General features: G+C 42.5%; 2 protein-coding genes across 5 annotated transcripts in view; both read left to right on the plus strand.

Moving 5' to 3' along the window:
• The window catches only part of LEPR (leptin receptor), a 101,915-nt gene that overhangs the window by 11,123 nt on the left and 74,301 nt on the right, over window positions 1-16,491 (plus strand). Inside the window, exon 2 of one of the 4 annotated variants that reach the window (XM_036350770.1) lies at window positions 6,013-6,164. The exons of the other annotated variants lie outside the window; for them this stretch is intronic. The gene's annotated coding sequence lies outside the window, so the exon portion shown is untranslated. The remainder of the gene's footprint in view (window positions 1-6,012; window positions 6,165-16,491) is intronic. 4 annotated transcript variants of the gene reach the window in all.
• Window positions 3,270-4,759, plus strand: LOC118676607 (cysteine desulfurase, mitochondrial-like). Its single transcript, XM_036350772.1, has one exon. It carries the CDS (start codon window positions 3,313-3,315, stop codon window positions 4,684-4,686), a length of 1,374 nt encoding a protein of 457 aa, XP_036206665.1. The 5' UTR covers window positions 3,270-3,312; the 3' UTR covers window positions 4,687-4,759.

A 16,491-nucleotide genomic window follows, 5' to 3' on the forward strand; every position in this document is an offset into this window, starting at 1 on the left:
CTCTACTGATCAGGTGTGAGATAAAAAAAATATCCTCTGTTCTAAGGCCACACAACATAGTCTGTCCCAGATTCTGCCAGGAGTCTGATCCCAGCAGGGAGGGGCCCCTGGGAGTCAGGAGAGGAGGAAGTGCTGGTCAGGTTTGGGGGATTTGGGGGGCTATGGCTTCCATCCCAGAGCCACACACCTCAGACTGTCCTGGATTCTGCCCAGGGTTCAGCAGGGTGGAACCTCCAAAAGTCATGAGGTTGGGGCCCCTGGGAGCTCAGAGGTTCTACCGTGAAGAAGAGGCACCAGTCAGGTTCACAGGAAAGCCACACAACTCAGTCACTAACATCCCTTGAGTCTGCCCAGACCTCTACACCACATCCCAGGCCTCTCACTCCTCAGCAGGGCAGAAGCTCTGCAAGATGGGTCAACAGAGTGTCTGCAGGGTGGGGCTGTTGCTTTCCCCCAGGCTGATGCTGTATGGAAAGGCAAGCTCAACCCAAGAAAGATGGCATCTATGGTGTTGTAGAACGACTCAGCATAGATATCCTGGAAGTTGTTTTCTCAGCTCTCTCCCCAGAACCCCAGTTTCTTCTCATACAATCGTAGCCTGCTCTGCCCTCATTCTGTCAGATCCCAGGGTGAATGGCTGCAAACGAGATTTTATATGTTGACCCTGTAAGGGGGTTCCTATTTTTCTAGCAGACTCTTGTCTCTCTCTGGTGGAGAGAGACCCTGCTGCTTTTCACAGCCAGATGTTATGTGGGCGTCTCTTCTTGGCTCTGATGCCCTGGGCTGTGGAGCCCAGTTTGGGCATGAGACCCCACACTTCTCAGGGGGTGCCTCCAGAATCTCAACTGCTGCCTGTGGGAGCAGGGCCAGTTCTTTTTGTGTCTCCATACTTCCTACTAGTCTCAATGTGGTCTCTTTTGTAAATCCTTATTTATAAGTCTTCTTTTCAGCTAGTCTTCAGTTGGCTATCCTGGTTGATTGCTCTATATTTTAGTTGTACTTCCAGGTTGGTTCTGGGAGGAGATGAGTGCAGTTTCTACCTATTTTGCTGCCATCTTGAATCTTGTTTTCTATTTTATTAATTGCAACTTTTATCTTTATTTTCTCCATTTTACTTTCTTTGAATTTTCTTCTGTTCTATTCTAACATCTCAAGATGAATAATAGCTCATTAATTTTTGGCCTTTCTTATTTTTGGAATTTTAAAAAATTATTTGAAATTTCCCTTTAAGGAATCCTTAATCTGCATGAAATAATTTTGAGATGCTTTTGTAAAAAAAAATTATCAGTTTAAAATATATATTGTTTTTAATTTTATCTATTTTGTTTAGACATTTGCTCAGAAGATTTTTTAAAATGTCCTAACATGTGGCATTTGTGCAGTTATATTTTTTGCTATTTATTTCTGTCTTAAAAACTCTGTGGTCAAAGGATGTGGTCTGTCTGATTTTAGTCCTTTGGTTCTGTTTGTACCATGCTTTCTATCTTTGTGTATAGTCAGTTTTTGTAAATGCAACATTGGTCCTTGAAAATAATATTTTGTCTGCATTTGGGGGGAGCAGAGTTCAATGTGTGTCAAATTTGTTAATGTTGTCCCAATGTCATTTGTTAGTGTTGTTCCCAACTCATATATCCTCATATATTGTGTATCTATTGTTTTGCTTATTTGACTCATTCTTTAGGAGAGTGTGTTAAAATATCCCACCATCTATGTGGACTTCTGCCTTTTTTCTATAGTACTCTATGAGTTTTTACATTATATATTTTGAAGCTACATTGTAATATGTTATTTTTACATTATATTATAATTATATATATATATATATATATATATATATATTTAAAATTATATATTCCTGCTGAATTGAAGCTCTCATCAACTGGAGTGACTCTCTTGAATTACTGTTTCTGCTTCTGTAGGGTTTTATTGGGGAGATATTATTTTAAGATACATATTTACATACTTAACAACCTTTTAAAATAGTTCTGTGTTAGGGTTATACTCATATTTCCGATTGGCTTCAATATGAAAACCAAATATATATGCTCTGTAACTCTTGAATCTGGCATGCCAAGCTTTAAGATGTGATTAATGCAATTTTAATATTTTCCAGCGAATTTTAGTAAGTATAAGAAATATCAGAGACAGAAATGCTAGATATGTAATAAAAATTGTCAAATTTAAGTGCAGTGAAATTGGAAGTTTAAAATCTTTTTTAAAATTGTGAACACTTAATATGTTTAAGTAGGCTATGGGAATTTGGGGGGATACTGATTCTTACTGAATGAAAGTCAGCCAGTCACTTATCCTATCTAATAATAGACAAACATGATAATTGACCATACCTTTGCTACACCTCCCACTGGCTAATCAGCACAATATGCAAATTAACTGCCAACAAAGATGGCGGATAATTTGCATACTGCAGGCAGGGTGGGACAACGCCATCCAGCCTACCCTGCTGCCATCCGGGCTGGGCAGCAGTGATCAGCTGACCCCCTTGGGCGTCCCATGTGCAACCCGACCTGGGGCGGCGCCCCAATCCCCGGATTGGCCCTGTCGTGCGCACAACCCGGGGAGGCAGGGCAGGCACAGAGGGATCGGGCCTGCCATCTGCCACCTGGGGAGCAGGCCTAAGCCAGCAGGTGGTTATCTCCTGAGGGGTCCCAGACTGTGAGAGGGCACAGGTGGGGCTGAGGGACACTCCCCACACTTCCCCTCCCCCGCCAGTGCACAAATTTTTGTGCACCAGGCCTCTAGTTCTTTCATAAAATTAGTAGGCTAGATTCTTCCCACCATACAATTTTATGGTACCAAATAAAGTCTCCCTCAAAGTGAAAACAGTTCACTTTCAATAAGAGTGGGAGACTATTTGCTTGGTCATTGAAATGCTTAGGTAATGTACTCAGCTGGGTTATTCTTGTGGCTCTGCTTAGCATAGCATGGAGACTGCTGCAGAGAGATCAGAGTTGTGGGGAGCCATTGCCTAGTGGGCTGTGGATAATCTCAAGGAGAGAGTCATACATTTGAGAACTATTTGAAAAAAAATTTGTGCTATACTGTGGACATAGTAAATCAAATTAGAGTACTGTGGACTAGCAAATGAAAATGACCTACTGCAGACTCTTAGGGGCGTTGTGGTATTAGTTTAATTTTAAAGTTTTTGCCAATTGGTGGAAAAAATCTAGAAATAATATAGATTTACAAATGTGTATACATATGTGTATAATAATGAATGAAAAAGAGAGACTTCCGGGAGTTCGTAGCTAAGTACTGCAGCCGCTCGGGGCGAGGGGCTGTGCCTCCGGGACCATGTTGCTGCGGACTGCTTGGAGGCGGGTGGCTGCGGCCCTGCCAGCAGCTCAGGGGCCCAGTCTCAAGGCGCCCACTCGGGATCTGCGCCTGCGCGTTGCAGACCATGCTCCCCAGTCTGCTGTTCCCTCAGATACAGCCACTGCTCCAGAGATGGAGTCAGTGCTGCGACCTCTGTATATGGATGTGCAAGCTACAACTCCTCTGGACCCTCGGGTGCTTGATGCCATGCTCCCTTGCCTAGTCAACTACTATGGGAACCCACACTCCCGGACACATGCTTATGGCTGGGAGAGTGAGGCAGCCGTGGAACGTGCTCGCAAGCAAGTATCATCTCTCATTGGGGCCGATCCTCGTGAGATCATTTTCACTAGTGGCGCTACTGAATCCAATAACATAGCAATTAAGGGGGTGGCCAGGTTTTACAGGTCACGGAAAAAGCACTTGATCACCTCCCAGACAGAACACAAGTGTGTCTTGGACTCTTGCCGCTCACTGGAAGCTGAGGGCTTTCAGGTCACCTACCTCCCAGTGAAGAAGAGTGGGATCATTGACCTGAAGGAACTAGAGGCTGCTATCCAGCCCGATACCAGCCTGGTCTCAGTCATGTCTGTGAACAATGAGATTGGAGTGAAGCAGCCCATTTCGGAAATAGGGCGGATTTGCAGTTCCAGAAAGGTCTATTTCCATACCCATGCAGCCCAGGCTGTTGGAAAAATCCCACTTGATGTCAACGACATGAAAATTGATCTCATGAGGATCAGTGGTCACAAAATCTATGGTCCCAAAGGGGTTGGTGCCATCTACATTCGCCGCCGGCCCCGTGTGCGTGTGGAGGCCCTGCAGAGTGGAGGGGGGCAGGAGCGGGGTATGCGGTCTGGGACAGTGCCCACACCCTTGGTGGTGGGCCTGGGGGCTGCGTGTGAAGTGGCACAGCAAGAGATGGAGTATGACCACAAGCGAATTTCAAAGTTAGCAGAGCGACTGATACAGAAGATAATGAAGAGCCTTCCGGATGTGGTGATGAATGGGGACCCTCATCACCATTACCCAGGTTGTATCAACCTCTCCTTTGCCTATGTGGAAGGGGAGAGTCTACTGATGGCACTCAAGGATGTTGCCTTATCTTCGGGGAGTGCGTGCACTTCTGCATCCCTGGAGCCATCTTATGTCCTTCGAGCAATTGGCACTGATGAGGATTTAGCTCACTCTTCTATCGGGTTTGGCATTGGCCGTTTCACTACAGAGGAGGAAGAGGACTACACAGTAGAGAAGTGCATTTACCATGTGAAGCGCCTTCGAGAAATGAGCTCTCTCTGGGAGATGGTGCAGGATGGCATTGACCTTAAGAGCATCAAGTGGACCCAACACTAGAAGAGTGGGCCTCTGACTTTGTGCTGTCCTGGTTGCTCCTGCATCATCACTGCACGGCACTTCATTACACCAGTGGGTGCTTCATGTTCAAACCAGAATTGGTATAGCCCAGTTGACTTCAGCATCAGCTCACCTCCAAGGCAGAAACACAGGATCTTTCCCGGGTCTCAGCTTTTTTCGTGGGAAGCACTCCCCATTTATCTCCAGGAGTCCTTCTCTGTTCTTATGATCAGTGGATGTCTCACCCTGAAGCAGAAGGAACATTTGTTATGATCTTGCTCTATATCCTTGGTGGAGAGAGCCAGAAGAACTAAAAGGAGGCTCTTTGTTCAGGGACCCTGATGCTATACATGGATATTTGAGTTGTTGCTTACTGCTACTAGCAAGACTGATTCCTTCAGGAACAAACATAATCAACTATGATTTAATCTTTTTTTGTGGCCTCAGAGGCCACCTCTTCATATTGACTATAGATGGAACAGAAAGCTTGTCTTTCTGTTCTTATCTTCTTTTCTCTAGATCTACTGGAGCGAGAAATATCTATATGATACTACCCATTATTCTAATAATTTGTTTCTTTTTAAAAATTTGTTAATTTGCAGATTAGAGAAATAAAATCGCCTTCCTCTAAAAAAAAAAAAAAAAAAAGAGAAAGGAAGGGAGGGAAAGTAAGTGGACAGAGAGAGGAAGAAGGTGAAGAAGAGGAAGGAGAAGGAGTAGGGGGAAAGAAGGAGGGGGAGGGGGAGAGGGAAGGAAGGAGGAAGAAGGAGGAGAAGGAAGAGGATGAGGAGGAGAGGAGGAGGAGAAAGGGAGGGAGGGAGGGAGGAAAGGGAAGGAAAGAGCCAGTGAGTTTTTGAGAGAAAGAGGCTTTACTGCTGGGCCAATAATTTCTATAAAATTTATGGGAGTGTACTAATGTAAGTGTGTAGAGAACGCCTGGGAAGGCACATGAGCATTTCTTTAATTATTGTCAGCTGAATCCAGTGGCGTTGGCAGAGCCACATCCTGGAAACATTCCTTGCCAGAGGCAGGAGTGTTGTCAGCCTGACCTTCAGCCCAGGCACCAGGGGTTGGGTTTCGTTATCCAAATCCAGCCAAGCACCAGGAATGAACATGACTTGGGCCCACCCAAGAATGCACATACTCTCCTTTGTCTTGACCTTTAGTAAAACTTCCTGGTTTTTGCTGTATAAAATAAACTCGCTGTATTGGCTTTGAGTTCCTGTCTCTCCATCAGAGGACAGTGGTCCCACCCAGTCCCAGCTTTTCCTACTGTATTTGTGTCTGTCTCTTTCATTTTCTCAATCCCCGGTCACCCCTATTCAGGAACCAGACCGCTCTTTAGCCGCGCTGGACACGGAAAAGAGAGAAAAATTTATATCTGGCACCCGGATCCAGGGACCTGAATACTGGGGCACAAAAGTCAGGCGCAGGGGTCACTTCGAGAAGTGCACCGTGCAACAAACTAAAGAAGTAAGGTAAGGAGTGGACTGTTGTAGGAACTGGGTGTAAAACATGGGATATTCAGGGTCTCAGGAAAGAGACCTCTACCCTCAAATGCTTAAAACTATGCTCAAAGCTCGAGGATGCTGTGTTAAGTGTAGTCAGATTCTTGATTTCTTAAGTTTTGTTAATGAAACTTGCCCTTGGTTTCGTGAAGAGGGAACTGACAACTTTTAAACATGGGAAAATGTCAGAAAGCAGTTGCGTGACCAATTCACAGCAGAAGGTCCAGAGGAGATTCCTATTCCTACACTATGGTCTTTAATTTGTGATTGCCTTGTCCAGCACAGGAGAGTTTAAGAATGTCTAAGCAGGGTGTAGCCACGGCTTTACAGCCTACAGTGGGGGGGTGTGAATCTCTAAAAATACCACTTCCCCCCTCTGTGCCTCTTCCGCCTCCGCTTGTCGCTCCTGCGACCGCAGGCAAGAGCCCACCTGAAAAAGTTCACCTCGTAATTATGAGCAGAGCTAGTGTTTGAGGCAGAGCGGGACAAGCGTCACTGTTAGCGGGATGACTCAGATGATAAGAAAGGTTTTGCTCGCAGCTGCCCAGCCTTTATGGCTGGATGCAGGTACTTGGCCGAAAGTGACTTCATATTTCATTTTGCTGGAGGCTCAAACTACTTGAACTGGGCTGAACCAAGTAGAAAGGAATAAAGGAATTTCTCAGCAACTGCCAATCATTCTTTATCTTAAAAAATCTTTTTCTTTCCCTCCCAGGCCACCAGAAACTCTTAGCTAGTTAAATTTCTTTCTATACGTCTGTATTGTTACTTTAATCTGCTTTTCTCTGACTTATGATTTTTTATTGTGCTGTGTTAAAAGTTTAAGATTCTAAGATTAACTTGAAAGTGTAAAATCTGTAAAAATTGCAACCCAGGGAAGTTTAAGCAAAGGCCAGTTAATTCCAAGCATGCCTGTAACGCATAAACACGCGCAGGCCAGCCCTGGGGATGTGAAGCATGTAAATGGATGATAACATGTGGCCGGTAACACAGGTTCTAAGAAAATTTCTAGACAGAAGGAAGTAACTAAAAAAGGCCTCAGCCCATTGACTAGATTTTTGGTAATCCTGTAAAATGGATGCCCACTCCTGGGAGTGTTATTAAAAGTCTCATTTTTGCCATGTTTTTATTTCCCTGTCCATCATTTGAAATTTGGATAGATGAGACATTTCTCACAATTTAGGGATTTGTATAGAATTTCTGTACTCATGACGAGATAAAGGCTAGATTAAGAGAAATGGCGTGCCCCACCTGATTTGGGGTGGCTCTTGAACTGAGTCCCATGTCTCTTCATGATGCTATAGAATAAACCCCAAGACTGTTTTTCTTTAAAAGATGGCAAAAATGACACAAGGCTGTATTTGGGCAACAAGACTAGTGTTTCCATAAAAAGGGTAGTTCTTGAATAATAATGGACTGCATTCCAAGGTTGCCTCACAGGTCCTGGGGCACTCCTGTTTTTATAAAGAAAAATAAAATAATACTTTAACATTAAAGCCACTGAAAGTCAGTAAGTTACCTCTGTTACAGAATTTGCCAAAGAAAATGCCTTGGGTAATAATAATTGACTTTAAAATCAAAGTTGTTATGGAAAAATATACATAACTAAAATGAAAGGTATATGGCAAATCTTTTTCAGTGGCAAATATATATGACTACACATAGTTTTCCAAAGTCCTTGGTAACTTAAGGACTTTGGAACAGGGCTAAATATCTAGGTATTTTAAAATGACAAGGCACTGAAACGTCAGTCTGAGTTTGCCTCATGTGAAGAATCTAGAGAATAGAATTGAATCTATTAATTGAGTGTGCCTTGTGTTTTGTTTGAAATATATCCTTAGAAATATATCCTGTGGATATGTTGCTAATTTGAGAAATGCTAGGTGATTGTCTTGCCGGCTAGAGTTTGAGGCTTCTGGAAGTTTGGAGCTCAGGTTAGGTTGGGAGAAATTGTATGGTTGTGATGGCAGAGTGCATGGAGTATGGAGGTTCATCTTTGAGAGGAATGGTTCTTGTGTTTTCTCTGGAGAGATTGCTGGTTTGGAGTGTATTGTGAGCCTTATGTGTAGTGCATGTGGTGGAATTTCAACCTAGGAAATAGTATTTTGTTGGCCTAATTAGAGGATAAGTATTAATTCTATGGTCTGAACCAAATTTTTAATGTTAAGACCAGTTTTAATTTAATTGATGTCTGAAATGTGTAATATAATCTTTGGGTTATGTATATTTGATAGACTTTCCAAGTTAAATTTCAAGACTTTAACCGAGAGATACCTTTGGGACATTTCAAGGGCCTTGAAATGATTCAAGGATGCATTCTCTCCTCCTAAAAGAAATATTTTTGAATTAAATTAGGCCGATCTAATATACTTGAAATCACGTGGGAAGCATTATCAAATAAAAATTAATAACTGTGTTCTGTTTAAATACATATAAGCAATTGGTTCTAACAAAGTCCACAGTAAAATTTGCAAAAAGAATATTGTTTAAAAGTAAATTTAAAAAGGAGAAATTTTAAAATCTCTTCCGCTACTATTTACAAAGTAAACTAAAAAGTTATTATTTGGGCATTAAAACTCACCATTAATGAGACACCATAAAGAAAAAGAAAGTTACCTTACTTGAGATGTATATATTGCAGTATTGGCCAGCATGTCTCTCTCCTAGTTTTTCTGAAAAAGTAACCAAGTTGGTTGTTCTGTTTAAAAGAAAGTAAAAGGTTTTAAAAGAAACCCCCTAAATGTGGCTTAGAGATTGCTCTAGGAAAAAATATAGTGGAAAATGCCCTTCAAATACCTAGGAACTGTACCTAAAAATCAATATATTAGGCCTCAGAAGGTAGAAATACGAAAGGATTATCTCAAGACCCTAAATGACTTTTAAAGGTTATTAGAGGACATTAATTAGTTAAGACCTTATCTAGAAATCTCTATGGGAGAAATGACAAATTTATTCAATATACTTAGGAATCCTAAGAAAGTTTTTATTCAGTGTATATAAAGACACTTAATTATTTTTTCTAATTTTGTGACTCGCATGTAACAGCAGTTTGCAACCATCTAAAATATGAATGCCAAGCAGTTTGGGGCCATCTAGCAAATCCTATCTTCCCTAAACCAAGGATCCTTAAAGGTGAATAGTTTACATTTTGCCTCCCTAACCAAAACTTACGTCTATATACTCAAAAAAGACTGATAGCAGAAATCCAATTGGTGTCATTTACTGTCCACACCTTAGGTCAAATAAAGTTCAAAGGAACTAATAGTGGAAGGTTACCAGAGGCTTAATATTGTCACCGAGGCTTGTCTCTCACCTGGAGATTACTCATGGAAGCATTTTTGTGCTGATATTGGACCAGCCTACGTTCGGGGAATGGTATTAGCTGCCACATCAAAGGGGATGTTATTCTTCAGGCATTCGCCATTTTTACAATTGGATCCAGTTCTGGAAAGGTTGGATCTACTGCAACAAACCCCTTATATTTCAGCACAATGAGTAGAAATATAAGCTCTTATTTATGCCTTGACTGATTTTGCTATGGAGCCCATCAACCTATAGTGATAGTGCTTATGTGGTAAGTATGGCCAAAAATATTGAAACAGCTACTATAGGGCACACTAATTCGGAGGAACTCTTTCATTTATTTTTCAGCCTTCAAAAGGTTGTTTGAGAATGACAATTTTCATGTTTTATTGGCTATATTAGATTCCATTCTGGCCTTCTGGATCCCTGCAGGTAATGAAGAAGTAGATGACCTCATTGCCTCAGTAGAGGAAGTCACTCCATTTTCCATGACATAGGCCTCGCATGCCTTACATTATCAAAATGCCTTTGCCTTGTACAAGGAATTTCATATTTCCCAAGAGCAGGCTCTCCATGTTGTCAAGCAATGTCGTCAGTGTGTTATCCACCTCCCTGTGCCAGCATTAGGGGTAAATCCCTGAGGACTTAAACCTAATCAAATCTGGCAAATGGCTGTCATTCATATACCTGAATTTGGCAGTTTCGGTGGGTCTATGTCTCCATAGATACATACTCACACTTCATTTTTGCTACTCCCCAAACAGGGGAAAGTGCAAAGCATGTAATTAACCACTGTCTAGCAGCTTTTCCAGTCATAGGACCTCCCTTAGAGCTATAAACAGATAATGGACCCGAATATGCTAGTTCTGGTTTTCAGCACTTTTGTCAGCAATATCAAATTTGTCATAAAACTGGTATTCCTTACAATCCTCAAGGTCAAGTAATAGTGGAAAGAGCCAATCGTACTGTTAAAATGCAATTACTAAAACAAAAAGGGAGAGACGGATGTTATGTGTCACCTCAAAACAAACTCAGTCATGCTCTTTATACTTTAAATTTTTTGAATTGCAATGCAGAGGGTCATACAGCAGCTAAAAGGCATCAGGCCTCCTGTACAATAGCCTCCGCCAAGTTAGCCCAGTGGAAGGATGCACAAACCAGACAAGTTTTACCAGATTCAGTAATGATGTGGGGAAGAGGTTGTGTTTTGTATCTTTCCAGAAGGAGCAGTGCAGCCAAATTTGGTGCCAGAGCATTACATGTATCACCACAATGGACCCAGAGAAGCTCCTTGTTCCTTTGTTCAAAAGACTGAGAGTTGCCCCAATGACAGCAAAGTGGAAGAAGAAAACTGAAGGCTACCCAAGGGACCGAGGTGCCAACATGGGGTCATTTGAAGAAGTTAAAGACTGAAGCCCAGCAGATAGTAGGAAAGCAAGAAGTGGAAGCTACTTCCTCAACCATGTTTCTGGCTATGCTAGCATTGGTTAGCTGCCAGTCTTCTGTAAAGTCTTGTGTAGCCAAGTCCGAGGCCCTGAGTAAATATACACCAGCAGCAAAAGAAACTTTCATTTAGTAGCTATAAATGTTAACATGTAGGTGTAGGTAGCTTGATTTCTCTCTTATTGCTGTGTTGCATTGGCATTATTTTGTTATTATTTTAATAGTCAGAGCTTTGTTCTTGATATTTAAGTTTTACTTTTATTATAGTAGCTTAAAAACAAAAAAAATGGTGAGATGTAGAGAGCATCTGGGAAGGCACATGAGCATTTCTTTAATTATTGTCAGCTGAATCCAGTGGTGCTGGCAGAGCCACGTCCTGGAAACATACCTTGCCAGAGGCAGGAGTGTTGTCAGCTTGACCTTCAGCCCAGGCACAAGGGCAGGGGTTTTCTTATCTAAATCCAGCCAAGCACCAGGAATGAATATGACTTGGGCCCACCCAAGAATGCACATACTCTCCTTTGTCTTAACCTTTAGTAAAACTTCCTGGTTTTTGCTGTATAAAATGAACACACTGTATTGGCTCTGGGTTCTTGTCTCTCTATCATAGGACAGTGGTCCCACCCAGTCCCAGCTTTTCCTACTGTATTTGTGTCTGTCTCTTTCATTTTCTCAATCTCTAGTCGCCCCTACTTAGGAACCAGACCTCTCTCTAGCGGCGCTGGACACGGAAAAGAGAGAAGTATTTATATAAGTGTTTATCTGTGCTGTGTAATAGTTAAAGGTTTGAGTCAAATAGGGATACTTGGGAGCTTCTATAATCCTATATAATAAAGAGCTAATATGCTAATTAGACTGGACAGCAGAATGCCCTCCAGCACGACCTTCTGAGACGACCTTCTGGAACAACAAGTGGGTGGGGGCCAGGCCATGAGGCAGCTGGGGCTGCTGCAAGGGCCGAGCCCCTTGCACAAATTTTGTGCATTGGGCCTCTAGTAGCATTATAATGGGCTTTAAAAATGTGAACTCATGTTTAAGAACAGCTGTTACCAAATATCTGTTTTGTGAAGGCATAGGACAAGTTAGTTTTCCTTAGAATTATGTATTCTCACTAGGGGCCCGGTGCACAAAATTGATGCACTGGGTGGCGGGGGGGGAGTGTCCCTCAGCCCAGCCTGCCCCCTCTCACATACTGGGAGCCCTCAGGCGTTGACCCCCATCACCCTCCAATCGCAGGATCGGCCCCTTGCCCAGGCCTGACGCCTCTGACAGAGGCGTCAGGCCTGGGCAGGGGACCCTCATTTCCCCCCCATCACTGGTTCTGCCCCCAGCCCAGGCCTGATGCCTCGGCCCAGGCGTCAGGCCTGGGCAGGGGACCCCCAGACCCCTCCGATTGCTGGCTCTGCCCCTTGCCCAGGCCTGATGCCTCCGCCAGAGGTGTCAGGCTTGGACAGGGGACCCCCATCTCCCCCCGATCACTGGCTCTGGCCCCCGCCCAGGCCTGAGGCCTCTGGCCCAGGAATCATGCCTGGGCAGGGGACACCCATCTCCCTCTGATCGCTTGCTCCACCCCCTGCCCAAGCCTGACGCCTCTGACCCAGGCTTCAGGCCTGGGCAAGGGGACCATCATATCCCCCCAATCCCCGGCTCCGCCCCCCACCCAGGCCTGATGCCTCAGCACCCTCCGATCACCAATCACCGGATCGGCCCCTTGACCAGGCCTGAGGCCTCCGGCAGAGGTGTCAGGCCTGGGCAGGGGACCCCCAGTTCCCCGCAGTTGCAGGCTCTGCCCCTGCCCAGGCCTAACGCCTCTGGCCTAGGCATCTGGCCCGGGCAGCGGGGACCCGCAGCTGCAGCGGCCCCGCGATGGTGGGCTTCACTTTAGGACCCCTAGCTCCTGGGACTGCCAGCTTCGACCATGCCCAGCTCCCATCGCTGGCTCCACCCCTACTTCCTGCTATCACTGGCCAGGGCGGCAAAGGCACCTGATTCTCCTATCATGGCTGGGGGGCAGGGCAAAGGCGGCCCTGGGGCCGCCTTTGCCCTGCCCCCAGCTCTTAGCTCCCCCCTGGGTTTCCGATCACTGTCAGTGGCAGGGGGCTTCTTCCTGCTTTCCCTTTCGCCTCCCTGCATTGTGCCTACATATGCAAATTAACCGCCATCTTGTTGGCAGTTAACTGCCAATCTTAGTTGGCAGTTAATTTGCATATAGCCCTGATTAGCCAATGAAAAGGGTAGCGCCGTACGCCAATTACCATTTTTCTCTTTTATTAGTGTAGATTTTACTTTAACTAGCAGGTATTATCTGGGTATCTAAACCTATGAAAATTAAGAAACTATAAGCATGAGATAATAAAATAATTAGATTTTTGTATACACCAACTAAATTTCTGAACCAAACTGGTTAGCATTTAGGAGATGAAAGAGAAAATACTAGTAAATTATAAACACACATAGAGTAAACAGATAGAAAGTATATTGACACATTCATAAGCTCCCAAGAGTTGCAGTTGGCTGTTATATTATTAAAATGTTATCCCTTTGAATTTTAACTACTTATTATATTAGTCCTACCTAGGAGGTAGCTGGGTATTTCTCTAGTGGCCTGAGTATCTTGCAACAACACTGCTAGTCACAGGTTTGACTTGGGGGAGAAAGGGTTTTGCACAGAACAAACAGGATGTAAAAATATTCTTTCCATAAAAAGCAGACATTTGGACAAATGGCTTCTTGGTCTTTTAATTCCAAATTTGCAAATCAGTTCTCAGAGGAGGTCCTGTTGTGTTTTATTGATATTCTTTGGTTGATTTTGAATGTGTTTTTTTAAATAGCATTTACAATATGCTTCATATCCTCCCCATTCTTCAAAGGGGCAGTTCAATCTTCACTCACCTTTGGGATCTGTTATAATTTCTCCAAACTAGAAGTAAGTCTCTCTGATTTCTTTTAATTAACACTCTCTCTAGGTAGTTGTGATTCTTTAAATCTAGACATTGTGGATTTTTAAGGTAAACCATTGTTTTTGTACTGTTAGGAAAGAAAGAGCCCTGTCTACTTAACTGTTTCACATGCTTTCTCACCTTTTAGAATTTTTTTCTGCCTACTGAGAGAGCTCTTTTAGAATTATTTAAATGAAGATTTTTTTGTTTAAATCCTATTACTTTCATAAGAAAGCACAAATCAAAGAAATTGGGTAAGGAATTCTTTTTTATATTCAGAATCTGGTTTTCTTTTTGATCACTTTGCACCTCAGTGTTGTTGATGTCAGTGTTTTCCCTAACAATATCGTACTCTCTGGATTATCAAGAATATTTGTGGCATGGCACTTCATAAAAGAATGCTTCACTATTGTTTCTGAGATTTTTTCTAGGTTGGCCCATTTGGCAAATTTTATGCTGCTCTTTGTTGATATTACCATAAGATGTCAACGTAAGGTTTCTAGATAGTACACAGGGCTCATATTCCTTCATTAAATGGTCTTTACGTAAATGGTTTGTTGACCAAAATATTGATGGGTTAAAATTATCCAGTCTGTAATGAGGCAAGTGCCTCATGCAGTCAGTGACAACTAAATCACAGCTGCTAGCAGGCCATTGGTGATTGTAAGATAACATTGATTTTAGCAGAGAGCCTGCTATCAGAGAAGTGAAAATATTGTGAATCTAACTAGTAAAATAGAAGAAATTCAATACTATACTCTCCTCTTTCATATTTCTTGGAGTTCAATTAAAATTTCACTTCTATGAAATTTTGTTGGCCCCTTGGACTTTGATAGTAGCTATTTTCTCTGAAATTTCATAACACTTTATTTAATTAAAAGGACTAAATAATAATTTTTGCATGAAAATAATCTATGTATATGGCTACAAAACCCAAATGCAATTAAAAACTGTAGTGCCCAAGCCCACTACCCTCACTATGCGAGCCCTGGTCGTGGGAACAACTAACTTGAACCATTTTTGGTATTGGTTCTTAGACCTGTGGCTACCTTTCTAGGGCTAAAATAATATGCTTATACGGATTGTTTTTGCTATTCTTTTCATTTAACAGATACCATGGTAGAAAAGAATTTAGCTTATTAATTTCACCTTCTTTCTTTCTCCTTCCTCTACATATAATTACATTAGTTTTATGAGCTCTTTTATTGGTACACTAGAGGCCCGATGCACAAAGATTCATGCAAGAATAGGCCTTCCTTCCCCTGGCTGCTGGCACCAGCTTCCCTCTGGTACCCAGGACCTGGGCTGCTTCGCTCTGGCCGCTGCCACCACCCACTGGGACCCTGGCTGCTTTGCTCCTGCCTCGGGCAGGCACTTGGGACCTGGGTTGCTTCGCTCAGGCCACCACCACCACCCACCAACCCAGGCTGAGGTGGTCAATGCCACCTCATGGCGATTGGTTGTTTGGTCATTTTGGTTGTGACACCTCTTGGCCTTTTATTATTATGATTGGTAATTCCCACCACTATTTCTTGTTCCATTAACTATAGTTTCTCTTGACTTCCTACTTCATGAAGTTGGGATATTTAACCCTTTGCCTTCCAACTATCTTTCCTTATATAATTATACCACCCAAAGTTGACAGCTATGGTGAGAATATTAATAATATTTTATGTTAGTATTGTAATTAATTAAATATTTAATTTTTGTCTATAGGTTGAACCAAAACAATTGAAAAATCAATAAATTGGGGTGTGTTGCAAATCACTTTTTGCTATTTAAAAAATATTGATTTTTCAAATGGATTCTTTAAATCCAGCATTTGCACAAATTTATGCCATATTTTATTTTGGTTCATATTTAGATCAGGAATTTCTATAAACTGTTTTTCAATTAACTTTATATTTTCTTATTGGGAGAGGAAATCTGGGTCTTCTTCATTATATTCTTAATTTTCAGGGTTTTTTTTTTTAACTTAATCTCTTTCTTTTTTAGGCTCTATTTCATTCTTTGAAGCCCTCTGAACTCATATTCTTATTTGGAATAGTGGCTTCAAGTTTGAGCTATTACTTCCTTCCTGCCACGCCCCCCCCCCTCCCCGCCCCTTGTTCCATTCTGTGTTTTGTTTTATTTTCTGCAGCTTCAGGATCATATTATGTACAGAGTTACCTCCAGTCCCACCTTCCTACAACCATTTCCTTTTGGGGCCATCTTTGAATATTTTGCTTATGTTTGGAGAATTCTCTGCTTTATAAATCCATACTTAACCAGGTTGCCTTACTGCCTGGATATAGACTGTGAACTAGGCTCTACCAATTATAGGAATTCATGCCAGATTTTAGATGAGAAGTGTGGGATATGAAACAGCAGATGAGCTCAGAGGAACTCAGATGTAGTAGACATTGAGATTTCAGTCTTAACATGTGGTGTCTTGGTGTGGTAGCAGGCTGGAATTTGGAGAGCAATCTACATGGGATTTTGGGTGTAGTTTTTGGCTATGTGCTTTATTAGTTGGGTTTTCTGGCCCATGCTGAGGTTCTGTGAAGTACCCCAAATTCTTTAATAAATTCTTTTTCTACTTAAATTTTGTCAGTTATTTTCAGCTATGTGTA

Source organism: Myotis myotis, unplaced genomic scaffold, assembly GCF_014108235.1.
Source record: "Myotis myotis isolate mMyoMyo1 unplaced genomic scaffold, mMyoMyo1.p scaffold_m19_p_2, whole genome shotgun sequence".
NCBI classification, from domain to species: domain Eukaryota; kingdom Metazoa; phylum Chordata; class Mammalia; order Chiroptera; family Vespertilionidae; genus Myotis; species Myotis myotis.